General features: G+C 40.2%; 1 protein-coding gene across 4 annotated transcripts in view; it reads left to right on the top strand.

Moving 5' to 3' along the window:
• Window positions 1-3,541: 3,541 nt before the first annotated feature.
• Window positions 3,542-23,431, top strand: part of SS18 (SS18 subunit of BAF chromatin remodeling complex) — a 45,306-nt gene continuing 25,416 nt past the window's right edge. The window contains exons 1-4 of one of the 4 annotated variants that reach the window (XM_069779209.1): window positions 3,542-3,913; window positions 7,125-7,201; window positions 8,353-8,437; window positions 21,724-21,877. In XM_069779209.1, the coding sequence (XP_069635310.1) occupies window positions 3,845-3,913; window positions 7,125-7,201; window positions 8,353-8,437; window positions 21,724-21,877 (385 nt within the window). In that variant the 5' untranslated portion in view covers window positions 3,542-3,844. Of the gene's footprint in view, window positions 3,914-5,159; window positions 5,182-7,124; window positions 7,202-8,352; window positions 8,438-21,723; window positions 21,878-23,431 lie in introns of those variants that run through there. The other 3 variants (XM_069779212.1, XM_069779211.1, XM_069779210.1) reach the window with 3 other exon arrangements.

The raw sequence follows: 23,431 nt of genomic DNA, 5'->3' as shown, positions 1-23,431 counted from the left end.
TCTTACTTACCTCTCCTATTCCAGAGAATTTATGGAAACTCAAATAATAAAAATGGCAGAAAAATAAAGACAGAAACTGAAAATAACTAACTATTTTTTCTCAGAATTGTTGGAAGACTAGATCACTGCAAATATTATAGGTTTCCCCAAAACAAAGTGAATTCCTCTGCAATGAGGAATTTTGACACAATCCTGAGAAGACTCAAATCACTCTACTGCTAGCACTTAATTTCAAACGATAGCTTTTTCTCGGAACTAAATGTTAATGCTTTCCAGACCCTCGTCTCAGAAACTACATCTTTACCTACAACTTGCTACTGAGAAACATGAGTTGGAAACAGGGGGGAAAAGTCTTTCAGAAAAGGAGTTCTACCTCTGCCTGCATTCTTTTCTCTCCAAAAAATATGACATGCCCATCAAGAAAAAAGACACTACACTGACAAAAGCTGGAACAGAGGTGGAAGAAGATCTGATTGAAACATATTTGAATTTGGAATTCTAGACGATGGTCTAGATTTATGCATCTAAATTACAATTAAATAATGCTAAGGTTGTGAGTAACTCACAAGAGCAAAGAAATGTGCAATTAAAGAGAAAATATACCATATGTCCTTTGATATCTAGGCATATTGCAGTGCATTAAGAAAGTCATAAAAGAGACACCCTGTTGTGGTTATGTGTTCTGAGACATGTGGCACATTTCCATTGTAGCTCTCTATTTCCCTGCTTGTATGCATCTGTGCCATTATTTAAATGTTGATTTTGAGTGTGAATTGCCATTTGCATGGTAAAAAAAGTGGAGCTGTGGACTCTTTTTTCAATGTTTCTTTAGATCTGTTGCTATTTATGAATGCAGAAGTCCAAAATGTTAAACATATGAATGAAAAATCGTCACAAAGGGGAATAAATGGATTTAATATACTCGTCAGACAAAATTATCAAAGGAGATGGTTTTAGTTACTATGAATGAATGATCTTATATCTTCCTCTAAAAACTGATACAGTTGAACTACAAACACTGTTCTTCCGTATTTTGCATGGAAATAGGAATATACTAAAAAATTTCACATATTTGATTTGGACCATTTTGGGAAATAGAATAGGAAATTACTCCTTTCATTTTAAGGTCCCTCACCTGTGGCATCCCACAAGCCTATTTTTTTTCCTCGGCTGAAAAACCAACCTGAAAATGTGGGAGAACACGATGGAACATTAAGATCTTAAAAGCAGTATTTATGTGGCTGACATCTAACCCACATTGTCTCAAATGCTGTGATCACCGAGACACCCCAATGTGAAATATTTTATAAGCAGTGGTTGGCTAACCAGAGGATGAGAGCAAGTTATACTTGTGGGTAAAGAAAAATATTTTGTGGAATTCCCAGTGTTCAGAGTATTTCATCAGAACTTGTTTGCCCTCCAGTTGCTGAAGATGCCTGCAGCCTTGGGGCACTTTCAGACAGCTCACCAGTTCTCCAGAGCCAAGTATATACTTCTGGTAAAGAAGTAAGTCCTTGTAATTCTATTTGCAACCAGCTAGGAGATAGCACCTTCTGATTACATGCTGATTTGGCCATGGCTGTCTTGCATTCTTCATTCCTAGGATTCTTTGTTGTCTTTTGTAGTAACTAGAAATAGTATCAGTTTGGGCACACAGCTATTATGACAGTTATCCTGTGAGTTCACTCCAAGGTAATACAGTAATAACCATGAATTACCATGAAGCATATCATCTTTAGAAAAAACAGGTTTCTTCAACCCTTTCTTTTTTTGCTTTTGGTTTCCTACAAGTATGATAGTGAAGATGATGATAAAGTGTGTGGGAGACAGAAAAAACCCCCAACCTACTAGTCCAGAAAATGGACCCAGATACCATGGTGTATGAGTGAAATAATGGTTAGAAACACAAACAGCCTAACGGATATGCTGGCATCACTCCTCCTTCCTTAGCATGACCTACAGTGCAAGGACTGGGCCAGAGACATTTTCTGGAGAGGAGAGCAAGCCAAATTAACATCACATCAACTCAGGGTCCTGTATAATCTGAAGAGACAGGGCAGAAGCAGTGCCATTCTGGTAACAGAGAGCATCAGGCCCAGGTGGCGGACCCTTGGAGAGGGGGATGCTGTAGGAATGCAAGAACAGCTTGGAGCCAGCAGCCTGGGAACTGGTTGTCAAGGGAAAAAAGCAGGGGGTGATGGGCAGTCACAGTAAATCCTAGGACAGCAGAGCCAGGAAGGGTAATCTCCATGGGGTTGGGGAAAGGAGCCAGCCTAAAAAGTCTGAGGAGCGAGCATGCCAGTTGGGAAGCAGCTGTACAGCCATGGGGTGGCCACGGATGCCACTGACAAATGTGTGCTGTAATCAAAAGGGTTAGGGCTTCAGGGAAGAGGCAGGGACTTCAGCCAGCAACAGCTGAGAAGCAGAGCAAGCAACACACCCCGTAAGGAACAAGATTCACGTATTGTGGTGTGGTGTCATGTCACCGAGTAGCGTCCCGTTAGCCACAGCAGCACACACTTCTGCCAACCGCAAGAGCAGACATCAGTTTACGAAAGGCCACAGCTTGGAACGGAGACAGTACTGACAGTCTGTAGTGCGGCACTGAAAAGCACACAGGCTGAGCAGGGGATGTGCCCGGGAAAGAGCACGTTTAAAATGCTTTAGTTGGGGATTTTCAACTTTACTGTACCATTACCCTTTGAAACTCTCATCCTTGTAAGAACAGTCTTAGACTTTGCAAACTTGTACCTGGCGAAACCGAGATCCCGTCCAGCGGCCGCACTGAAAAAAAATCACGGCATATTTTAGCACTTTCAGCGTCTAAAATTTATTTAAAGTTGCAGCAGTAACTGCTTCTCCTTGCTCCGTTTTGTTCTCACGACAGGGAAGCTGCGGCCGCCGAGGTCGGTAGGAAAAGCCACCCCACCCCAACCAGCTGGGGGTCGCACAGCTGCTCCCCTCCAACTTTTTCTTCATGGTTTGTTTCTCTCCCCTCCAACTTTTTCTTCATGGTTTGTTTCTCCCCCCACCTCTCAGCGCTGGCAGCGGCGGCGGCGGCACAGGCGCTGCTGAAGGAGCCGCACCGCAAACGGCAGAAGTGTCACGGCGGCAGCGGCACCTCCCGCGGCGGTTAGCACCGGGCCCGCGACCGCCAACTCCCCTCGCGGGCGGGCCCGACGGTGCCACGCCGAAACCGCGGCGGCCTCGCCAGCGGAGCGCAGGACCGGGCACCGCGGGCACCGCAGCCGCCGCCGCCGCCTCTCGGCGCCTCCCTGAGGTGCCTGCCGCCCCGCCCCGCCCCGCCCCGCGCGGCCGCCAGAGCGGGCTCCCCGGGTGCAACCAACTGTCGCGGCGGGTAGAGGGGGGAGGAGAGCGCGCCGCTCGGCACAGCCGGAGCGCGTCCCACTGTAACGTGCGCACCACAGCGCTCCCATCCCCCCCGCCGGCCGTACCACTTCGCTGCCTGTCCGGCGCTGAGGCGCGTTGGGCAGGAACGTACCAACGCTGCGGAGGGAAAGGGGTAGCCAGGAAGGTCGCGTGAGAAGGGGAGGTCATGTTCAAACGGCGCAGCGCCGACTCTGGGTCCCGTCGTTTTGACCGAGCGGCGCGCGGCGGCCGCGGCCTCACGCGGCTCCCCCTCGCAGCGGGAAAGGGGGAGGAGCAGCCGGTCCTCCTTAACCCTTCCCCGGCGGGACGGGGATGGGCCGTCCCGCTGGGCAGCCGCCCCCGCCCCCCCGCGCGCAGCGTTCTTCCCGGATCGCTGCCGCCTCCCGCCGCTGGCTGGTTCCGCGGGGCGCGTGAGCTGGGCGGCGGGGGCGGACCCTCCCGGTAGCGGCCCGACATGTCGGTGGCGTTCGCGGCCCCCAGGCAGCGGGGGAAGGGCGAGATCACGCCGGCCGCCATCCAGAAGGTGAAGGGCGAGGGGCCAGGAGGGGCCGGGCCCGGCGCCGGGGGCTGCAGCTGCTTCCTGCCGCCGGGCCGCGCGGGGAAGGGGGTGGCGGCGCCCCGGAGCGCCCAGGCCCAGGCCCCGGCGGGGGGGCGCGGCGGCTGGGCCGCGCTGGCGGCGCTCGGGGCACGGCCCGGCGGCGGCGGCGGTGGTGGGCAGGGCGCTGCCTCTCTGCACTTGGGTAGTTCTTCGGGGGTCCCGGCGCCGGGGGGAGGCGCCGAGCGGGCGGGCCGCGCCGTCTGCGGCGGGGCGCGGAGGCCGCGCGGGGGTGGAGGGGTGGGGGGGGCGGCCGAGGGCGTTGGGTCTCCCCCCACCCTCACCCCCTCCGTTAACTGTCCCCCAGCGCTCCCGGGGCCGCGGGCCTGAGTTAACCCGTCAGGACTCGGCCTGGCTCCGCGGGGAGGCGGCGGAGTCGAGCAAGTCCTTCCTGTGAGTCGGACTTGAGTCGGTCGTTCCTAAACCCTGCCTGGCTTTGGGCTCTGCCTCCGCGGGGCAAGCGGCGGCTGCAGCTCCCAGACTTGGTCGGCCTAGTAGTAGGGCTCCCCCCATAAACCTTAAGTGTTGTTAAAGAAGAACATTATGGTCGGAGCCAATGACAGCGACTCCGGCCGACTCCATTTAAGCTTTCGTGGGAGGGAGCAAGTTAACTCGCTGAAGCAATCAAAGAAAAGCGTGTCTAGGGTTTGTAATAATCTGTATCGGCAGAAGCAAAGGAGCATGTTCAAGTTCACTGGTAACTTGGTGGTGTTTAGAGACTTAACTGGAGACTCGTGCTGTTATTAGTGTAAATAGCCGTGAATCAAACAGATTTCAGATTACTACAAGCTCCTCGTGTAGGAGTCTTTCAGGTACATATAGCTAAGCTCTGATTTAGTAAAGAATGACAGCATCAATAAGATAGGTGTTGCAGGGATTGGGACCTCAAAGAGGACCCCCGAGTTAAAATGGAGATCTCTAGGGTACTGTAGCAGAAGTCAGTGCTTGGGAAGTGTAAATGAAAAATACATACCCACTGGGTGAAAAGCTGCCTCAAGGTAGTAGCAGCTTCAGCGTGCTTATGGATAGTGCACACAATTAAGTTTTTCTTGTGCTGTCGTCAAACCATTAATTTGATGGCGGTGCCCTGGCAAAACCTAGTATAGTTAAAGCTGAAGAATCTTTGTAATGTACATAAGCTGTCAGAAGCCCTGGAGGTGTCTTCATCCAGCTGGAAACTAAATTCTCTTTTGATGGTAGGTGTTTATAGTTTCAAAGAACTATTTCAATTTTCTGTCAGCAACTGCTCAAACTTGTATAAAACAGTGCCTGCAGCCCCATCGCGGCTACAGTTGTGTTCTTTCTTGTTTGCTTTCCTCTTAGCCCTAGCATTCCTTTCCTCTCGTACCCCTGCACCCCCACCCCCACCCCAGGTCCAGCTTACATGGCATCAGTGAAGAATGCAGCCATCTAACTGGCAGTCTCAAGGTCTACCTGTCTGCTAAGTCCTAAGTATCTGCTGCCTTGCTCTGGAAGGTGGGAGACATTCTGAGGAGAGCCTTGATTCAAGGCTTCCTTTGCAAGTGCTCTATTAGACTTTGGTATGAAAGGTATTAGCTTCTTTTCCTTTATTTTTTCTGGTGAAAATAGCCACTCTGTTTCTTATAGAAATTGATGTTAGTACCTGTGAAATGCATTTGTGTGGCAGTGCGTTTGTGATCCTCTTCAGAGTGTGCAACTACAGTTCTGCCTAGTTTCTGAGGCTCAGACGGTAACTCAAAATACTACAGTTCTGTCTGTGTTTAGTGCTTAATGACAGTGTTTCCAGATCCAGCAGTTTCAGGCAAAATAATTGCCATGGGATTGTTCTAGTCCATTCTGGAGAATTACTGGTTTGAATTTAGGAAGACTCGGCTGGTTGGCTCATTCTTAACGTGGATGTAAGTCCTGAGCAGACTGCATGAGGTTTCTGACCCTGTACCCTTTTCACAGTAGAGATGGATTAGTCGGAAGAAAAAAAAGTGTAGGTACTTATTTCCTATTCCCCCCCCTCCCTCCTCTCCTATAGTATTTGTTTAGGTTGGATTCCTAGGGAAATAAAGGTGATGTAATAACACTGTGCTTTCCTTGTAGAGGCATGAGCCTTCTGACTAGTCTCAACCATGTCTGGAAGAAGGAAAGAATCTTGCAGATGGTTAAGTTCCTATTAGTTTTGTGAAATTCAGCAGCTGGGTAGAGTAAAGGGATCTGATCTAAACTACCTTCCACTAAGAGGAAGCAAAGGGAGAAACCAATGCAAAATTTTCCACTTGGCAGTAAACTTTCCATTTAGTTCAGTTGACTTGGGTAACTTGGCTGGTAGCTCAGATTAGCTGTGGTTCTGCTGACTCTTGTCTGATCAGAGTGCGGGAGAGTGGTTAAAAAGACATGACTGTAGGAACGTGCAGCTCTAGGAAACCAGGCTATATTTTTTTCCTATTTATGGAGATTGGAACACCTTGAATTCGTGAGCTTTTTGTAGAAAGTCAGGAGGTCTGAAATTTCCCATGATATTAGAACTACCTTTTTTTTTTTTTTCTTTTTTGTCAGAAAATTAATTAATATAAGTTCATATTCCTGGACACTTCTGAAGTATTATAGAACTATTGTGCCCATTATACAGAATATTTATAAAGTGCAGTTTAATTAGAGATCCTTCATATAAATATGGCCACACTTTCCAGTGCATTTCCTTGAAACAAACCTGTTTGGTAGGCTCAGTTTCTATCAATAACAATTTCAATGCCTTTCATTATTAAATTTATGAACAGTTGCAGGCTTTAGAAGGAGAAGGGAAACTCGGGGCTTAAATTTTTAAGTAAATTTCTTGGTAGAGATCAAATGAAGAAATGCAAAACTTTGAAGACTTTAGAAGAACTTGGTGCAGAACAAGCATAGGTGTTTGAATGGGAAGCTTCACAAATGTAGCTATAATAGCTATATGAAACCCTTAAACTGAAAGCTGTAAAACTAATTGGAGGGGGAAAATGGGGGCAAAAGAATGTTCTATAAATAATTGGTTAAAGTAGAACTTTCTGGAATACTACTTTTTCCGTTGTTTTTAAAACCTCTGAGAAGAGGAGCAAGACTCAAACTTATCTTTGGTTTCTTTCCACAAAGAACATGAAACTTACTCTGAACTTCTTCTTTATCATTTCAGATGTTGGATGAGAATAATCATCTTATTCAGTGTATAATGGACTATCAGAACAAAGGGAAGACGTCTGAATGCTCACAGTAAGACCTTAATCCAAATCTACTGTGGACTGGGTGAATTTCCATCTAGATTGCCGTTCTTTATTTGTTTAGCTCACCCTGTGGGAGAACTGTGCTGTGAAGAACAGAAAAGTATTGCTACAGATACTACACTTAAAATTTATGGGGTTTTGATTTGCCATATGACTATCACTTCTGTCACTGAAATGTTGCAACTTGCCTGCTGCAAGTTGATGTCATGATGATGACACCCATGAAAATGGGGACTGTATAACCAAGATCTTTTTCCTCTGCATCATAATTACACTTTGGGAAAGAGGTAGTTTTCTTCTTAAACCTTTCAATCTTGTAGGAATGGACCTTTCTTCTTCCTGACAGCATGCTTGAAAACTACCTGCTTACCACTTGCCCAAGATCATGGCACCCTTGTAATCAGACAAATACAGAGTCATGTGACAGATGGGGCATCACAGTATGGCTTGAGTCGCTTACTGAGAACTGGTAGTCTGGGAGTAGAAGGGGGGTCATAAATAGTAGATATTTTTGCTTTAAGGGAATGCTTTTATTGTAGCATAGTTACTGTATTAAGCTGTTTACAAGCCTATAGTTATGTATGTAATCTGTTCCTGCTTTCAAGGTTATTTTTGTGACTGTGAGCTAGATGTTGAGACTGGAATGTGTTTCTCTAGCAGAAAAAATCATTCCATAGCAATCTTCCAAAGTTAAGGGTCGTGATGAAATGTTTGCGCTGTTCTTGGTCACAATTCACATAAATCTATGGTATCTTGTATCTGGGGGCGTAATAGAAGGAGCTTTCTTTCCCTAGTGTTTGTGATGAAAATTACACCAAACAGCCACGCACACTCTATATGTCTCCTGGTGACTGGGACAGAAAGTGAAATAGGTGAGAACAGTGTCACCCAGCTTTAGATTTTTCATAGCAAGACAAAAGTTGTAGAGAAGATAAAAGCACAGATTTGATGGGCACATTGGGAAAGATTGGGTAATAGGTAAGCGTGAGGGAAAAGGCTTAGGATTCCTAATAATGATACTCTTGTAAGTCTCTTGACTCTTGTTTTACATAGGTAACTTTCCTTACATGTGTAGAATTAAAGTAAATTCTGATGTTATTTGTGACTTAAGATCTGTTTTGCTTTTGTTTATTTTGATAGATACCAGCAGATGCTGCATACAAACTTGGTTTACCTAGCCACTATAGCTGACTCCAACCAGAACATGCAGTCTCTACTACCAGCAGTAAGTACAAAATAGTGTAAAAGTAGGGAATAGATTTCATTTGGGTTACTGGAGGATAACAAAAACAAAACCAAAGAGAAGTGTTTGAGGTAATGACCAAACGTTTAGCCTCTGGTTTACTGTACAGCGAATATATGATGCAGTGTCTCTTCATGCTCTATTTGGAATAATCTTACTGCTTAGGTCTTGCTCAAAATCTGACTTGTTTAACTGAAGACTGTTATTCTGAATTAAACGCGCAGTGCACAGATTATTTGGCCTGCCTCATAGTCTTAGATTTCTTTTTTTTCCTCAACTGAGAACTCTAGTGGTGTGGCTCCTACAGCAGTACTCTGTTTTTTTCTCTTACATTAGAGAAATGTGGTGGTGGGGATGGTATTTCGCTGGCATATCATCCATTGTTTTGCCTCAGTGGAATGAGGTTGGGTAGATCTTTGCTTTTCTGTACTCTAGGTGAATCTCTTAAATTCTTTGCCTGTCTCCTGTATCAGAAAACAACCTTTTTTAAGGTGGATAATGATAATATGCAAGAAATACGGTCACACAGGCTTAACTTGAAACACCACATTGCTTTAAAAATGAAGCATTTCTTGGATAATACTTGCTTTTTTTTTTTTTTTAATCTGGAGTTTTCTGAATCTGTGTTCCTGAACTCTTTATTTTATAAGATAACCTCAAATTTTTCCCCCGTTCTGTTACAGAGCAGTAAGGAAGGACACAACAAACATGAAAATAGCTTGCTATCTGTTTGCTTTTTGTGTTAATTGGAAAGCTTGGAGAGTTCTTTGTGAGTAACACAAGGAAGTTCTTTATTTTTTGGTAGTGAGACTTTTCTTGAATTAATATAGTCTTGATTCATTTCTGTAATATGAACCTAAAAAGGATATCTAGGAATGGCTGTTTTATAGACACTAGCTTTCACCAACTGAAATTGAATTACTTTTCCTTTGGTCTCTGGAGAAGTGTTCTCCAGTCATTGCTACTAGTGAAGCATCCTTTCAAGTTGGTACCTAGAGGACTATAGAAGCAGTGCTTCATTATGTCCAACCTGTTGTGCCTGTAGAGGCTTCTCTTTTCATAAATCCATGCTTGTAGTTGAGGGGGAGGGAAAGAAACCTTTAAGAGGGCAGTGTGTATTACTCAGTTAATGTTTTTGGAGGCTTAATTCATACCCTGGTTCTGATGACAACTGGAAATGAATTTGACCTTATCCTAGTCCCTGGTGAACAGCCCTGTTCTTAAAGTTGAATGTGATGACATTCTCTTCTTAAAAGAAAATGAAGATAGGGCCAGGAAAGACTTTTGCAGATCAGGACGGAAGTGCATTTCTGATCTTGAATGTAAGGAATATTTGACAGTAGTGAGAAAATAGTGTAGTGTGTTTTTGTTGGGGGTGGGGGGAGGAGTCCCCTTCGGACAACTGAGGGGGGAATAAAAAGCTAGCTTCTTGTTTTTTCTGTCAAACTGAAATACAAAATGAAATTTAGATGTTCGGTCTTACCTAAGTGTAAACCATCTGACCTACCAAGTCAAATCTTTGAAGATTTGCCTGAAATGTGCTAACATAATAGGATAAAATGACTTTTTATAGGGGTTTTTAGAAAAATGTTCTTTAAATTCTTTCTGTCTTCCCAACAAATTTTAACCAGAAGAATTTGGGAACATGTGATATACTGCTTTTTTCAATGCAGGATAAACTATGTCAGAGTCTTTTTCCTTTATTGGCTTTCTGTTTAAGAACTGATGAGGCTCAAGTTGACTTGGAAGTATTATGTTTCTATTCACCATGCTTCTGTGTCAGCTGTTGAACGGTCTTACTAAATTCAAGAGTTGTGGGTGGCAACAGTTAAATATGGAGCAAGATACTGTGTGTGTAAACATCTACTATTTTTAATAGTAAAATACATCAACCATTGCAGTAGTTCCCCACGTAACTTAGGAAGGCTTGAGTCTGGATAGCTTCTGAAGTTGTACTTCATCTGATATATTCCTATCTGGAAGATTGTTCCCCTAGTAAACTATGCTTTCTTTTTTGTTTAAATTTTATTGTTTTTGTTTTAATTGGGTAAATACACTCAAGAAATTTTGAAACTTAACTATTACTTTTTATAAAATGCTTTATGTGATAAAATGAGGTTGAAAAGAGAATACCGCTAAGATAGCATTCACACTGAACAAAAGAGCTAAGTGATCAGGTTCAATGAAGTTTTTAATGTAAGCTAAAATGACTTGAACTTGATGATAACTTTGTTGTATCCTCTCACGATGCTCCTTAGACTTAATGCTTCATGTTGTTGGAGAAAAATGCTTGTAGTCAGCTTCTGTGCCTCTGTCCACATCTTTTAGAATGCACTATTCTAATCAAATGACTGTAAATCCTTTCTGAAAGTGTGGTATTGCCTGTAGAGAACAAGATAAATCTTAGACTAAACAAAAGTATAGTCAACCAACTGTGTTGTGCAGAGAAATGCTTCTATAAAGGGGGCCTGGAAGTGAGGAAAACGTGAAGCAGGTGAAGCAAGCATTGCAAGGCGTGATTGAAGGAAACTGGAAAGACTTTGAAACTCCAGTGTCATAAGAAAGCTCCTGTTGTCTTTGTATGCATGATAAATTTAGAGTATTAAATTATGACTTCTGGGGTACGAGACCTTCCTTCACATCAGAAGACAAAAGAAGTGTGAGGTTAATCTTCAGTCAACCAGTCTTTTCTCAGCCGTGTGAACAGCAGCATTATTAAGGGCAGGGCTGTTTTGGAGTGTCTTCCCAGCTGGACTAGAGTGGTGGCTAAGTCCACATGTGAAGTTGATGCAACTTTTTGCTGTCTCTTTCTGAGTCATGGCAGGTATTCTCTTTCTTGGACAGCAGTCAAAAGTCTGTTTACCACCACCATATGGGATAAACTAGCTTCCCAAAAAGGGCTTGAACAGTGAGGAATGCAACACTGCTGTGTTCTTTTGATTTTCATTGGTGCTACTTTTGAGGGAGGCAACAGCAAAGTATTAGTTTCCTTGATCTGTAGAGAGCAGAGATACAATTAGTTTGTTACTGCGACTTTCAAGAGAACCTCCAAAGAATAGTAGTGAAGTATTGTGTGCGTGTGTTTCTGAATACATTAGGTCTCAAACTGCAGAACAGACAGGCATCTTATCCTCCCTGACTTTTATTTATTTTTTGTTTTCTTGATAGAGAATGTTTTAGTGGCATTAAAAAGTCATTGCAAACTGTTGAAAAAAAAACACAGAACAACAAACCACCCCAAACTTTGCCACTTGGACATTTTCCCTCCCCCATATGTCTTCATTTTGCCAAATATTTATAAGAATACATCCCATGACTGTCACTATTGGAAAAAGTACAGGGGAATTTTTGTCCTGCACTCCAGCCTTTTCACTTTGGCATTAGTTTTGCAACAGGCAAATATTGAGGTCTGCAGGAATTATTTGATTGAGAACATTTGTTTTGTTTTTTTTAAACACAGAAAAAATGATTTTATTTTTCAGAATTTTTTTTACATAATGCAACTTGCCTTCTGCCAGCATGCAAAGCACTTGATTTCAGTGTGTATTTCAAGAAGGTGATGAAAATAAATGCTTATGATTATTACTTGCTTCTATAAGGTACCAGTTTTCTTTTATATTGAAAGTGCCAGTTTCTTCTAGTAGCAAGCTAAACTCTGTGAAGTGGCTTCCAAGAATACTCATTGTGTGAATTGTAGGAAAATGTGCACGTCACATTAAATTGTTTTTCTTAATTTCATAATATTGAAAAGGTTATTAATAAACTTAGTAATAAAAAAGGAATTTTTTTTCTTGAAATACTTCTCTCAAATCTAATGCTTTTTGTAGGACTTGTAAAATCCCTTAATGTATGCTGTTTCCAAACTTGTCACACAGATTAGGACGGAAGTCCATGCCATTTCAGTTACAAAACACTAATATATAAAATGGTTATTGCTTTTTACAAACACTCAACATCAACAAACACTGAAATGATAGTTACTTCCAAAGAAACTGCTTCAAGAGGTAGAACCATTAAACATCATTATTAGCACCTAACTAAAACTTTTCTTCAAGTTCCTTATTGGAAGATGGGGTTTTTTTGTTGTTTGTTTTGTGGTGTGTGGTTTTTTTAGTTTGTGGGTTTTTTTAAAAGCTGTGGAGTTCGGGTGGCTAAATAGGAGTCTTCAATGTAAGAATGGTTTCACTCAATCAGTGGAAAGTCCCATATGATCTTAAATGCACTTTAGTATTTTTCAAAGGGGCAATGTTCAATCTGTGGCTTTAATGTACTTGTGATTAGTTTGTTGAAACAATTCAGAGTCTTAGGAACCCAACAGTGCACTTTTTTTTTTTAGTAGCTTTCATTTTGAACGTAAAAGTTGTCTAAAATACATATGTTTATTGAATTATCTTGATACTGTTTTTCTTGAAAAAAGCAAGATGGCATCCAGAAAAGAAAAATATGGCTCAGTTTTAACAGCTTAAAATAAAATTTGCAGATAAAACTCCTGTTACTGAAGATGAGAGAAATCCTAAACTAATAAAATTCTTGTCCAGTTATGTAGCAAATGCCTGGGAGAGTCTGATATCTGTGGTAATATAGCAGAAAGTCTGTTCTTGGTATCTGCATTCCTGCTGATCACAGCCGGCACTGGTCTTTATACAGAATTAAGCCAGAGGTTTATATTGAATGTTAGTGTGTTGGTTGAATTAGTTTTAAAGCAGATACACTATACTGCTTTGTTTATTCTGCATTAGCCTTTCAGAACACAAGTCCATGACAAATTCAAGTTCCACTGTTTGTAAACTGAATAATATATAATAGAGAACAGAGCAAAAGAAAACGTAGCATGTTTCCTGTCAAGAGACAAGTGAGCTGTTGGTCAGAAGTGGAGCTTGGATTTTGAAGAATAATTGCTCTGATTAAATGTTTGTTAAACAGTTTTCAAAAATCATAATAATTTCTGAAGACTTTTTAGAAGAGAAACATTAGGTGGCAGATTTTTTGAGAAAGGGAGGAAAGATGTTGCATTCATACCTACCATATTATGCAAGTACACTCCAAGGAACTTTCCTGCTGCTCTTCAAATGAGAGGCAAGTAGAGCCACTGTGGTTGGGATGGGTAAAAGAAATTAAGCTTCACGTTCCTGTACTGTTACTAGAAACTGTGAAGCTAGTGCAAATCCATAATTGATAAAAGCTAATCTATTTGTGCTTTCATCCTCCTTGAAGAACATAATTTCTTAAATTATTCCTTCCTCCATCCCTTTGTACTCTACATTTTCGTTTGCTCTGTTGGTTTTGCATAGCAAAAAACACTTCCTGTGTTTTGTGAGCAAGAAACACATGAGGTAAGCCTCCTTTGGTAATAGTGTCTAGCCCCCAGTTAGTTAGGCTTTGTCACTAAAAATGGAAATGTGGGACATTTAGATTCATGCTGTAGTACCACAGTACTCTTAAGAATTAAGCGTTACCACTATGTTAGTGATCTCAGAGACTCAGCACAAAATGGTAAATAAGACTTTTCCTGAAGTTGTACAGTATTACAGGTCTGTTAGAGATGTAATTTAGTCCATTATTGCTGTCAGTAGCCTAGTTCTTAGGTATGACTGCAATAACCAGTCATAAAAGCAATGGATTACGATCTAGCTGTATAAGTGCTTACAGAGAGGTCTAGTGTGTCTGTATCACTTAATTGTCTTTGCTCCAAGGCCAGCAAGTGATCATCTGTATCCATTTTCTTCCTTTGAGGCTTTGCATGCTATTTGACTTCTGACCTCTCAGTGAATACTCTGATTGCCTACACGTTCATTGTATGTAAAAATGTGGTTGTGGGATACTAACAAAAAGAGAACTAGTTTTACAAATAGCTACTCAGATATTTTTTTTCTTTTTTTGTTGGGTGGAGCATGAAAGAACAAATCCATCACTTATACCAGGAAACTGAAAAACTACTCACCGTAAAATTGTCAGCAGTATAAGCTTTTTAGAAGACTTACAGGCAAAACAACCAAATTTACTATGATTTAACTTTTGTGGGTTGTTTCTCCCCTAGCCTGTTTGTTGAATCTCTGTAACACCACCAGTCCTTGTGCTGATGTGTGTCTTTTGGGGCTAATAGTGTCATCCTGCTTTAGCAAAAGAGAATTGGGTATGCTGCATTTTAAAAAGAATTTTCAGATGGTGGGTCCTCAGTTTATCTGTGTACGCCATGGTCTTATAGTAAAAATTGCTTTTCCAGGTTGTTTTGCTCCAGAGAAGCTTTTAAATGTTGGAAAGAAGTTTGGGTGTTGTTTGATGAGATTTCCTTTTGATAGTGATGGTTTTGCTGACATAACCAGAACTGTAGTCTCATCAGCTGCAGTTCTGCTGTGTGATGTTTTAAAGTTGTATGATGAACCAATCTGGAGAATCAGTCCAGATTAATTGGGTGGAAAGGGGGATATTTTCATTTTGGATTGGTTCAGATTAACCACAGGGCTATGTTAATAATGGCTGTGTTGGCACAACTGAAAAGGTACTACTGGGAAATGGAGAGCCGCCAGAGGGAGCTTCTTAAGCTAGCAATTCCACTAAAAATAAAAAAAAATCAGAATATGGGAATTTAAGTTGTTAGCATGTTAGGAGTGAATTCATAGACCACTAGTGTACTCCAAGAGGATCACTAACTTCTGTAAGCTACTTTGTGTGTATTGCTAATCAGGTGTGTCCACATGGGGAGCTAGTGCACTGTACACAAAAACCTACTTACATTGCCTACTAACTTCTATGGCTGATTTAGAAATCAGTAAAAATAGCAGCCAATTTGAATTGGGAGTATGCTCTAAAGTGTAATTCATTCATACTTGAATATGTGATTTGCCTCTCTGTAGTACAGCATCTGCACAATAAATACCTATTTCAACCCTAGGCAGTTTGCTCAGAGCTGTACCAGGCAGTCTGGTAACATAGATGCCAAGTCCTTTAGCCTGTATGGTTTTGCTGTTTCCCAACAAAATGCTCTGAGGGTTCTGCAGGATTCTTTCTGCTTTAACTGAGTTTATATAAGTCCTTCTAGCTGGAATAGAGATGGAATTTTTCTCTTAGGTTACTAAATACAAGCAAAACCTGTAAATATTGGACCAGACATTAAACCACCTTAAAAGCCAAAGAGGCAGGAGGTAAACAGCTGTGGAACAGAAAGCTCCTGCTTTTGAGGACAGATATGAACTGTGTTTTATGGGGGAATTATAGAGTACCTCTGAAGTCATCTAGTTTCTATAGCTCAGTGCTCCCCAAGTTAACGTCCACAATTAACTTACTCGTAGTCACTTAAAATAAAACCACCTGAATTCATACCAGATTATTCAACTTTTGATTTAAATAATTTGTAGTTATAGCAAGAGTTAAGAATTTCGTGTGATTATTTTTTAAGTATCAGAAGAACTATTGCTATGTGGACATTAAGTATTTTAAGGTTAAGTTTTCAGGTTGTTAAAAAGGTGCAAAAGAATATTTTTACAGTGAAATATTTTTATACAGTGATATATGCAATTTGGAACAACTAAAGATTCCAATTTCCTTTTTGAACAAAGTGTTTAAGTATTACATTGTGCACTATTTTAATGCTTTGTTTGAATATTAAGTCAGAGTTTCTCTGATTTTTGAAGATACTGATATAAATGGAGATTTAGAAACTGGTTGTCACTGTAAATTTAGAATTCCTTACTGCTAGTGTCACAACTGGTACTCCAACAGTGAAAGCACAAATTACATTTGTAATTAACTTCACTATTTAGACATGATTGTAAATGCTTTTCGTGTAGAAACCCTCCCTACTCCTGAATATTACACTTGCTGAGAATTGATACAGGTTCTTTTATTTTTTTCAATTGAGATACTCTCAGTACTAGAATACCCTGCACCTTGTCGAGGAAGAGTTGTAACCCAATTAAATAAATTTAGCCCCTTTCAAATCTCAAAAATGCATTCCTTTATGATCTTATTTCCCAGTCTGATACCTCAGTAAGTACTCTGCAGGTGACATCACCACTGATCAACAGAGTACTGTTCTCTGAGACTGGGACAGCTGCTGTGATACTAGCAGGACAGGGTACCTCCTGGGATGGGATATTTTGCTTTGCAGAAAATGGTATTTGAGAACTGAAAACAAAGATGATTGATTAAATCCTGAGTTAGATCTTCTCTTGGAAAGATCAGAAGGCTTTTATGTTTGTGTTCCATGTAGCTTTTAATTTTTATTCTGAAACAATTTCAAGAAAATTGTATTTTTGATGGTGCATTTTAAATATCTATTGCTATTTGTATTGATTAACAATACCGTGTTTTAATGTGCTTAACAGCATTTCCTGTCTTTTACGTTTTATTGATAACTGAGTTGGTATTCCACCTCAGTTTTTATAACAATAAATGTTCCATAAACAAATCTTTCAACCTGCTATTGATGGTAAGAAAAATCTGATATGGCAGAGAAGAGATGATAGATGAAATTTCCAGGTGTACAATTCCACTATGGCAGCTTTTATTGTTTGCTGTCTTGCATGTGATCTAATTTATTATTTAAGAGAAAATGCAGTTTGGTTATTGTTTTAAGTGTATGCTTTCAAATAACTTTTGGGTTTAGTAGGATTTTGTTTGCTGAAAGTTGCCAGTTAAAATCTAACGGGTTTTATGCTTGTCTCTTTTTTTGGTTACAACTGCAGGTCAGTTCCAATTTTTTTCCAGTTCAGATTTCCAAAGTTGGACAAAACAGCTTATAATTTTTTTTTCATGCTCTGATAAATTTTAAATGCTCATAGCAGCTATAAATTGTAATCTGTGTTTTTGGGGAAGTAAGCCAAAAATTAGTGTTTAGCAAGTGAAGCTATGTCCAACATCTTGCATCTAATTCTTCAATTGACTTTTTACTGATAGTAAAATATTTAACATTTTCTACTTCATAATTGGAATAAAATTGGCAGTGATTTTAATTTCCATTCCTTTCTGTCACTCATCCAGCGGAAGTAGGAAAGTAGCCTTGCCTTTGGTTCTGTTAACCTAACTACATTTGGATGCGATTTCACCCTTCATACCTAGACTGAATGGGTAGGGTTCATGTTGGGTAACTTTCCTTTCATAAAGGGTGTGGGGGGGTTCTTTTTCTTTTTTCTTTTTTCTTTTCTTAGTATTTGGCTTTTGAATACTCTCTGGTCATTTTGTATTTTTATCATGCATAGTGCATGTTACTGGGGTTAGTCAATTTCCTTAGCTTCTGTAAAGAACAAAAAAGGTTAAATGACCCAGGTTTTGTGGGGTTTTGGTGTTGAGTTTTTGTTTTGGTTGTTCTTTATTTCTTTTTTTAAATTAAAGCTGATTTAAAAGAAGTTTATTACCCATAAAAGCCTGGATCAACTCTTGACAGAAATAGGGAAGTTGCCTTTTTAAAACATTTTTTTTCTTGTTTTCTTCTGTCTTGGCCAGTAGAAAAATAATCTGGAGGAATTTCACTGGGAAATAATTTTATCTGCAGGAGGCATTTCTTTTTAATTACTCTCAGGTAGTGATTGGTTTATGACCCTGACATGAAGGCCTGTAACACACTTTTAAAATATCCTATATAATATACTATATAACATAACTGTTTCAATTGCATGTATGTATGTGTAATTATCTATGAATCTTATTTAAACTTTGTTCAGTGTCTTGTGCTGATTAATTTCTCAGGTTTATGTGATTTATGTGGTGTCTTGTATGTTTAATGTTATTCCTCAATTTATTGACTATTCTCCTGGGGTTTTCTTTGTTCTTAAAGCATAAATTGGATGATCTACTTTTTGTATGTATCGTACATTAAATTGTATTTCTGTCATAGCCTCTTATGTTTGTTTCCCTTTGATGGGGGGGTGGTGGAAATCTGTCCTTTTCTACTTGGTTCAGGTGATAACATTCAAAGTCTTTAATCACTAGTTGCCTGTCTTTTGGAATCCTTCTGCTTTTACAGTATCTTTTTGTGATCGCTTTCTTCAAAGCGAACATACATCATGATCACAAATACCATGGCATTTTTTCCTTGCATATTATACCTCACTTTTGATATATCAAGTACTGCAGAAAGTAAACACAGGTATTATGAGTAGTTTTTATGGATTATTTTTTTATTATTTTTTCACACCAAACTCTCTGGGTAGTGCTCAGTTTTTTGGTTTTTTTTTTTTTTTTTTTCTGGACTAGTTACAATAGGAGTTTGTTTTTTCTGAAGAAAGAGTGGTTCAAAATTCAGTGTAATTGCTGTATATTTATTCATGTTGAATTTCATGTAGCACCATTCTGCTTATTCTTTCTTCCACAGTTTTCAGTAATTAATGTTGCAACATCTTCAGATGTTGACATATACTAACATATTTTCAGGTGACCTCTCTATGTTCCTCTATTCTTTGAACTTCATGTAAGATTATTTCTTATTTCTTCCCTTTGGGCAGTTTCTGATCAGTGCAGGTGTGTACCCCTGGGCAACATACTTTTCCAAAAAGCTTTGTCAAAAAACTTGCATTAAGAAGTTTCTGTTAAATATGCAGCTAAGTGGTTTAATTTATATTTTTGAAAATTTCTAATAGATTAGAAATATCTGACTTCCCTCTATTGATGCTTTACTAACCCATCTTTATTTTTGTCATCCTTGGAGTTCTATAATACTCTATTTTCATCAATTTACTTGTAGCTTGGGGAACAAGACTCACAGACTTAAAATTCCTAGAATTGGTCCTACTACTTTTTTATAATAAGAGGTACAGTGTTCGCCTACCTTCTAGTCATCTTATGGGGTAGTTTATTTTAATGGAAGATTGCATTTTTTAGCAGCTTGGACCTTTTTCTTGCATTATTTTCAAGATCTGAAATGGGTTCACGCAGGTCTTTGGGCTGTGTCCATATTCAGAAGCTCTTCTTGCTAAATTATCTTCTGGTAGTACCTTTTTGGGTGTTTTTAATTATTCCCTCAGTTCTCTCAATTCCCTGTGGTTTGTGAAGTCTCTTGCAGGTTTTTGTATCAAATGGGATTTTTAAAATCCTCAATACATTTTTTTCCCCTGTCCTTGAATTTTTGTGCCCTCAACACTGTTGTTTGATCACTGCAGTGTTTGTCTTAGTGTTAAACAATAGTTGTTTTGAAAACTTCGAGAATAAATTTCAGAGTTGGAATATAGTTTTGTCTCAAATAAACTTTGGAGGTTTTTTGGTCCCTCTTTCCATGCATAAGGGCATGCCTGTGTTTGTGCAATAACACCTGCAGGGTAGCTAAAACCTAGGTGTGATCTAATGTTTTTTAGTACTTTATAGTATTTTTCATTATCAGCATGTTGTGTGAGCGTTGGATTTACTAATAATTTATACTTGGAATCTAAGAAGTTCACTTTAATTCTGAAAACATTTCAGCTTGAATGGTTTTTGGCTTTGCTCTCTGGTGATGTGGGGGGGTTGTTAGGCTCTGAGCTCTAGCTGCTTGTGTGGAGGCACCAAATGCGTTGGTTTTGCTGGTATTCCAAACCATACTTTCTAAATAAAAATTAAAAATATTCTCTTTCTGTTCTTTTTTGTTTGTTTCTCTGTATATCAGTTTTACATAATATCTGTTAGATGCAAAAGTAGGATGATAGTGAGCTTTTGAAGGTGAAGGGAGGGAAGGCTTAACTGAAGCAGCCTTACTTTGGTTGCTGACTAGTGGAGGAAGATCGAGCAAAATGGAGGAGCATTTCACTCCCACTGTTCAGATTAGAGCTGCCTTTCACTTTTATCTTTTCTACCTTCTTCCAGTTCTGCTATAGGATGAGGGAAAAGCTTGCTTATAAAAGGTCATTCTCTTAATTGTGGAGGAATGAAAGGAATTCAGTAAGAGAAGTCATCTACTTGCTTGCATTTTCCTTCATCTCCTTCCTTCCTCCTGCTGAAAAAAAGCCTTTCACTAATTTCTGGAGGAATTTTTAAAAATATTGCAGGGAAAATAATACCTGCTTGAGTTATTTGAAGAAATGTTGAGAAAATAAATTAATACCATTACCCCCTTCCCCTGGGAAGTGAATACATCTGTGTGTGTGTCTGTATTACCCAGATGTTGCCATCTCCAAGGCCAAAAAGGGGTCCTGCCTTACACTCATTTGGAAAGTGTTACTCTTTTCCACTGTATTACATCTTGTCTTTATGAATGTCCTGATGAATAGGTGTAGGTATAAGGGGGGCTGGGCTAGATGGGTAGTTAGGGATCACGTCCTTGGTTCTTTCTACAAAGAGAAATGTTGAAAAATACACAAACGTTTGTCTCACGGGAAGGGTTTTGCATGAATAGTTACGGCCTTTTAGAGAGGGTCCTCAAAAGCCAGAGATTCAGGGATTTGCTCTCTCAGAGCTGATTTTCATTCCCCTGAAAGCATTTGGCTAAGGTATGTGAAGAGGATCATACAATCACAGGTGTTTTTAATAGGAAAATGAAGCTGGCTACTAGCAGTCTCTGCATCTCCTTACGCTGCCGTGAGTAGAACCTACTAGTGAATTCCCCCTTGTATTTACTGTTTTTCTTGCTCTCCCTCTTTGAACTCTCAAGGTTATTCAGTTATTTTCCTCACAATTTCATTAGGAAATTTGCCAAAAACATCCTTTCTAGGCAGCTGTCTCTGGACCTTTGGAGGCCAGCACTAATGTGCTTCCAGTCTGTAGGGGGTGTTTGGCACAAAATTATGAACTAGGCCTTGAGCGCTTTGGGGGAGAGAGGGGAAGAGATCGCAAACATTTTACCACACCCAGGTGCAAATTTTTTTGCTAGTCTATGAGTATTCAGAGGCTTTCATGTCTTGTTGTACCTGTTTTGTCCTGGTGCAAGGTCTGTTAACAGTAACAAATAGTTGATGTGAGAGAATTATAATGGAAGAGTTATTTTTCTGTTCACCAAATGTTGCTTCGAAGGCAAGCTTGTGCGCGTGTGGGAGGGAGCGACTCCAGCAATCTTAAACTGTTCAGATACAATTTTTTTAATGAGGCATTGATTTGTTTGGTGGGGTTTTTTTTATTATTATAAAGGGGTGCTTGAAGGTGCTGTGGTGTTGTCTGCATGTAATACTTCACGTAAAATTGATTGAAATGTTAAATGCTTTGCCAAAATTAATATTGGGAGGAGTTAAATGTATCAGAGCAAGAAATGCATTTCAGTGCTTTCTTTCATACCCCGCTGAACAATATAGGCAACTGCTGTACCATATGTACATATAATATATTTGTCAGACTAACTGCTTCTCGTGTTTGACTAAACTGTCTCCTTTCAGCCACCCACACAGAATATGCCTATGGGTCCGGGAGGGATGAGTCAGAGCGGCCCTCCCCCACCTCCGCGCTCGCACAACATGTCTTCAGATGGTATGGTAGGTGGGGGCCCTCCTGCACCACACATGCAGAACCAGATGAACGGCCAGATGCCTGGTAAGTTTTTCTCCTCTAAGACATTAACACCAGCGTTGCCTGGCAACTGAAACGACATGGGGGCTCAAGGGATACTAGATTGTTGATGACAAAACTGCTTTGAATGCCCCCGAGTACAAGCTCTCTTAGAGTTTGTTAGCTACAGAGCTACGTGACCTGTATTCAGTGTTTATCAGGCTGCCCTTGGGCTTTGATGTAGCTGACACACAGCATTCCTCTGATGAACAGAACTGGCTAAATTTAGTCTGTTTGAAACCGTGCAGTACAGCTGGCTTTAGAAGGCTTATTGGGGAAAGGTATTGGCCTGTGGCTGAGTGAACACAAATCCTTCCATCAAAAGATAATGTGAAATCATTGTAGCTAAATAATTAGATAATAATAAAACAGATACATCTTAAAGAGGGTGTTTCAAATGTGGGTAAATTTTTTTTTTTTAAAAATTGCTTTTATACAGAAAGTCATCCAGCTTCCACTAATCCTCTGTGTTCTTTATTATTGAAGATGTGTTGAATCATAAGGGATTTGTAAAGAAATGGCCTCCAGATTATTGTTCTAGGTGTAAATTTTAAGTCAGTTTTTATGCCATCCTGTTTTGTAATAAAAAGAAAAGTGCTTGGGAAGTCAGAAACAAAGCAGTGAAACAAGATGATAAAATTCCACATTGTACCTACCAGTACTGGCTTTGGGCTAACTATTCCCTTTAGCAGTCAGATCAGAATGGAGTAGGCCCTGGAAAAGCTTGCCTCTTTATATAGAGGCAGTTTTCCAGAATTTCCACTCATAAAGTCATACTGCCTATTTCATGTGAATTGGCTTTCAGCTTAAAATTGCAGTCCCAGGATTGCTTTTGTTCTGGACCCCTTCTTTTTTTTGTATGGAGCAACTTTTCATACAAAAGCTCTTCCAGGTACTGATTCTTCCAGGAAAGGTAACTGCTGTCAAAGGATCTTTGAAAATTTGTCGCTCAGTGGTCACAAGGATAAGCTCCATGACAGCAAACACAATAAATAACTATGCAAAACTTACTATGAAGTAAAAAATATGATTGCTGTAGTCTCTAATTCTGTGCAAATCTTGATAAAACAGGCCTGGTAGTGACAGCTTTTCTGAGAAGAGTGGCTGAATAGCCTCCAGAGGCCATGTGTAAGAACTGTAATAAAAGATATAGAGAAGAAGTTAGTTTCATCATGCATATTGGTCATGGTCTGCATTTGGATTTGGAAAGAGCAATATATGCTGCTCCCTAAGTAGGGCAGAGATATTCTGGTTGTGGAGTCCTCTATCCATCTAAGATCCATCAGCTCCCATGGAGAATAGCATTGCCTCTCACAAATCAGTCTCTTTGACCCTCTAGTGTAATCATATTATTGTTATTATAATGATCTTTTCCAAGGAGAAGGATTACTAAGTCGCAATGTGAGCGTAATGACTTCACTGCAGAGCCACGGGGGAGAAAAGTCACTCCTTAAACATACATATTTTGTAATTAGATAGAATAAGAAAAGAGCTCTTAGAAAAATATGTGAAAGGTAAATAGGTTTGTTTTGGTATTCA

Source organism: Haliaeetus albicilla, chromosome 3 (genome assembly GCF_947461875.1).
Source record: "Haliaeetus albicilla chromosome 3, bHalAlb1.1, whole genome shotgun sequence".
In the NCBI taxonomy this organism is placed as follows: domain Eukaryota; kingdom Metazoa; phylum Chordata; class Aves; order Accipitriformes; family Accipitridae; genus Haliaeetus; species Haliaeetus albicilla.
The sequence above is the reverse complement of the archived record's forward strand: the minus strand, read 5'-3'. Positions and strand labels throughout refer to the sequence as shown.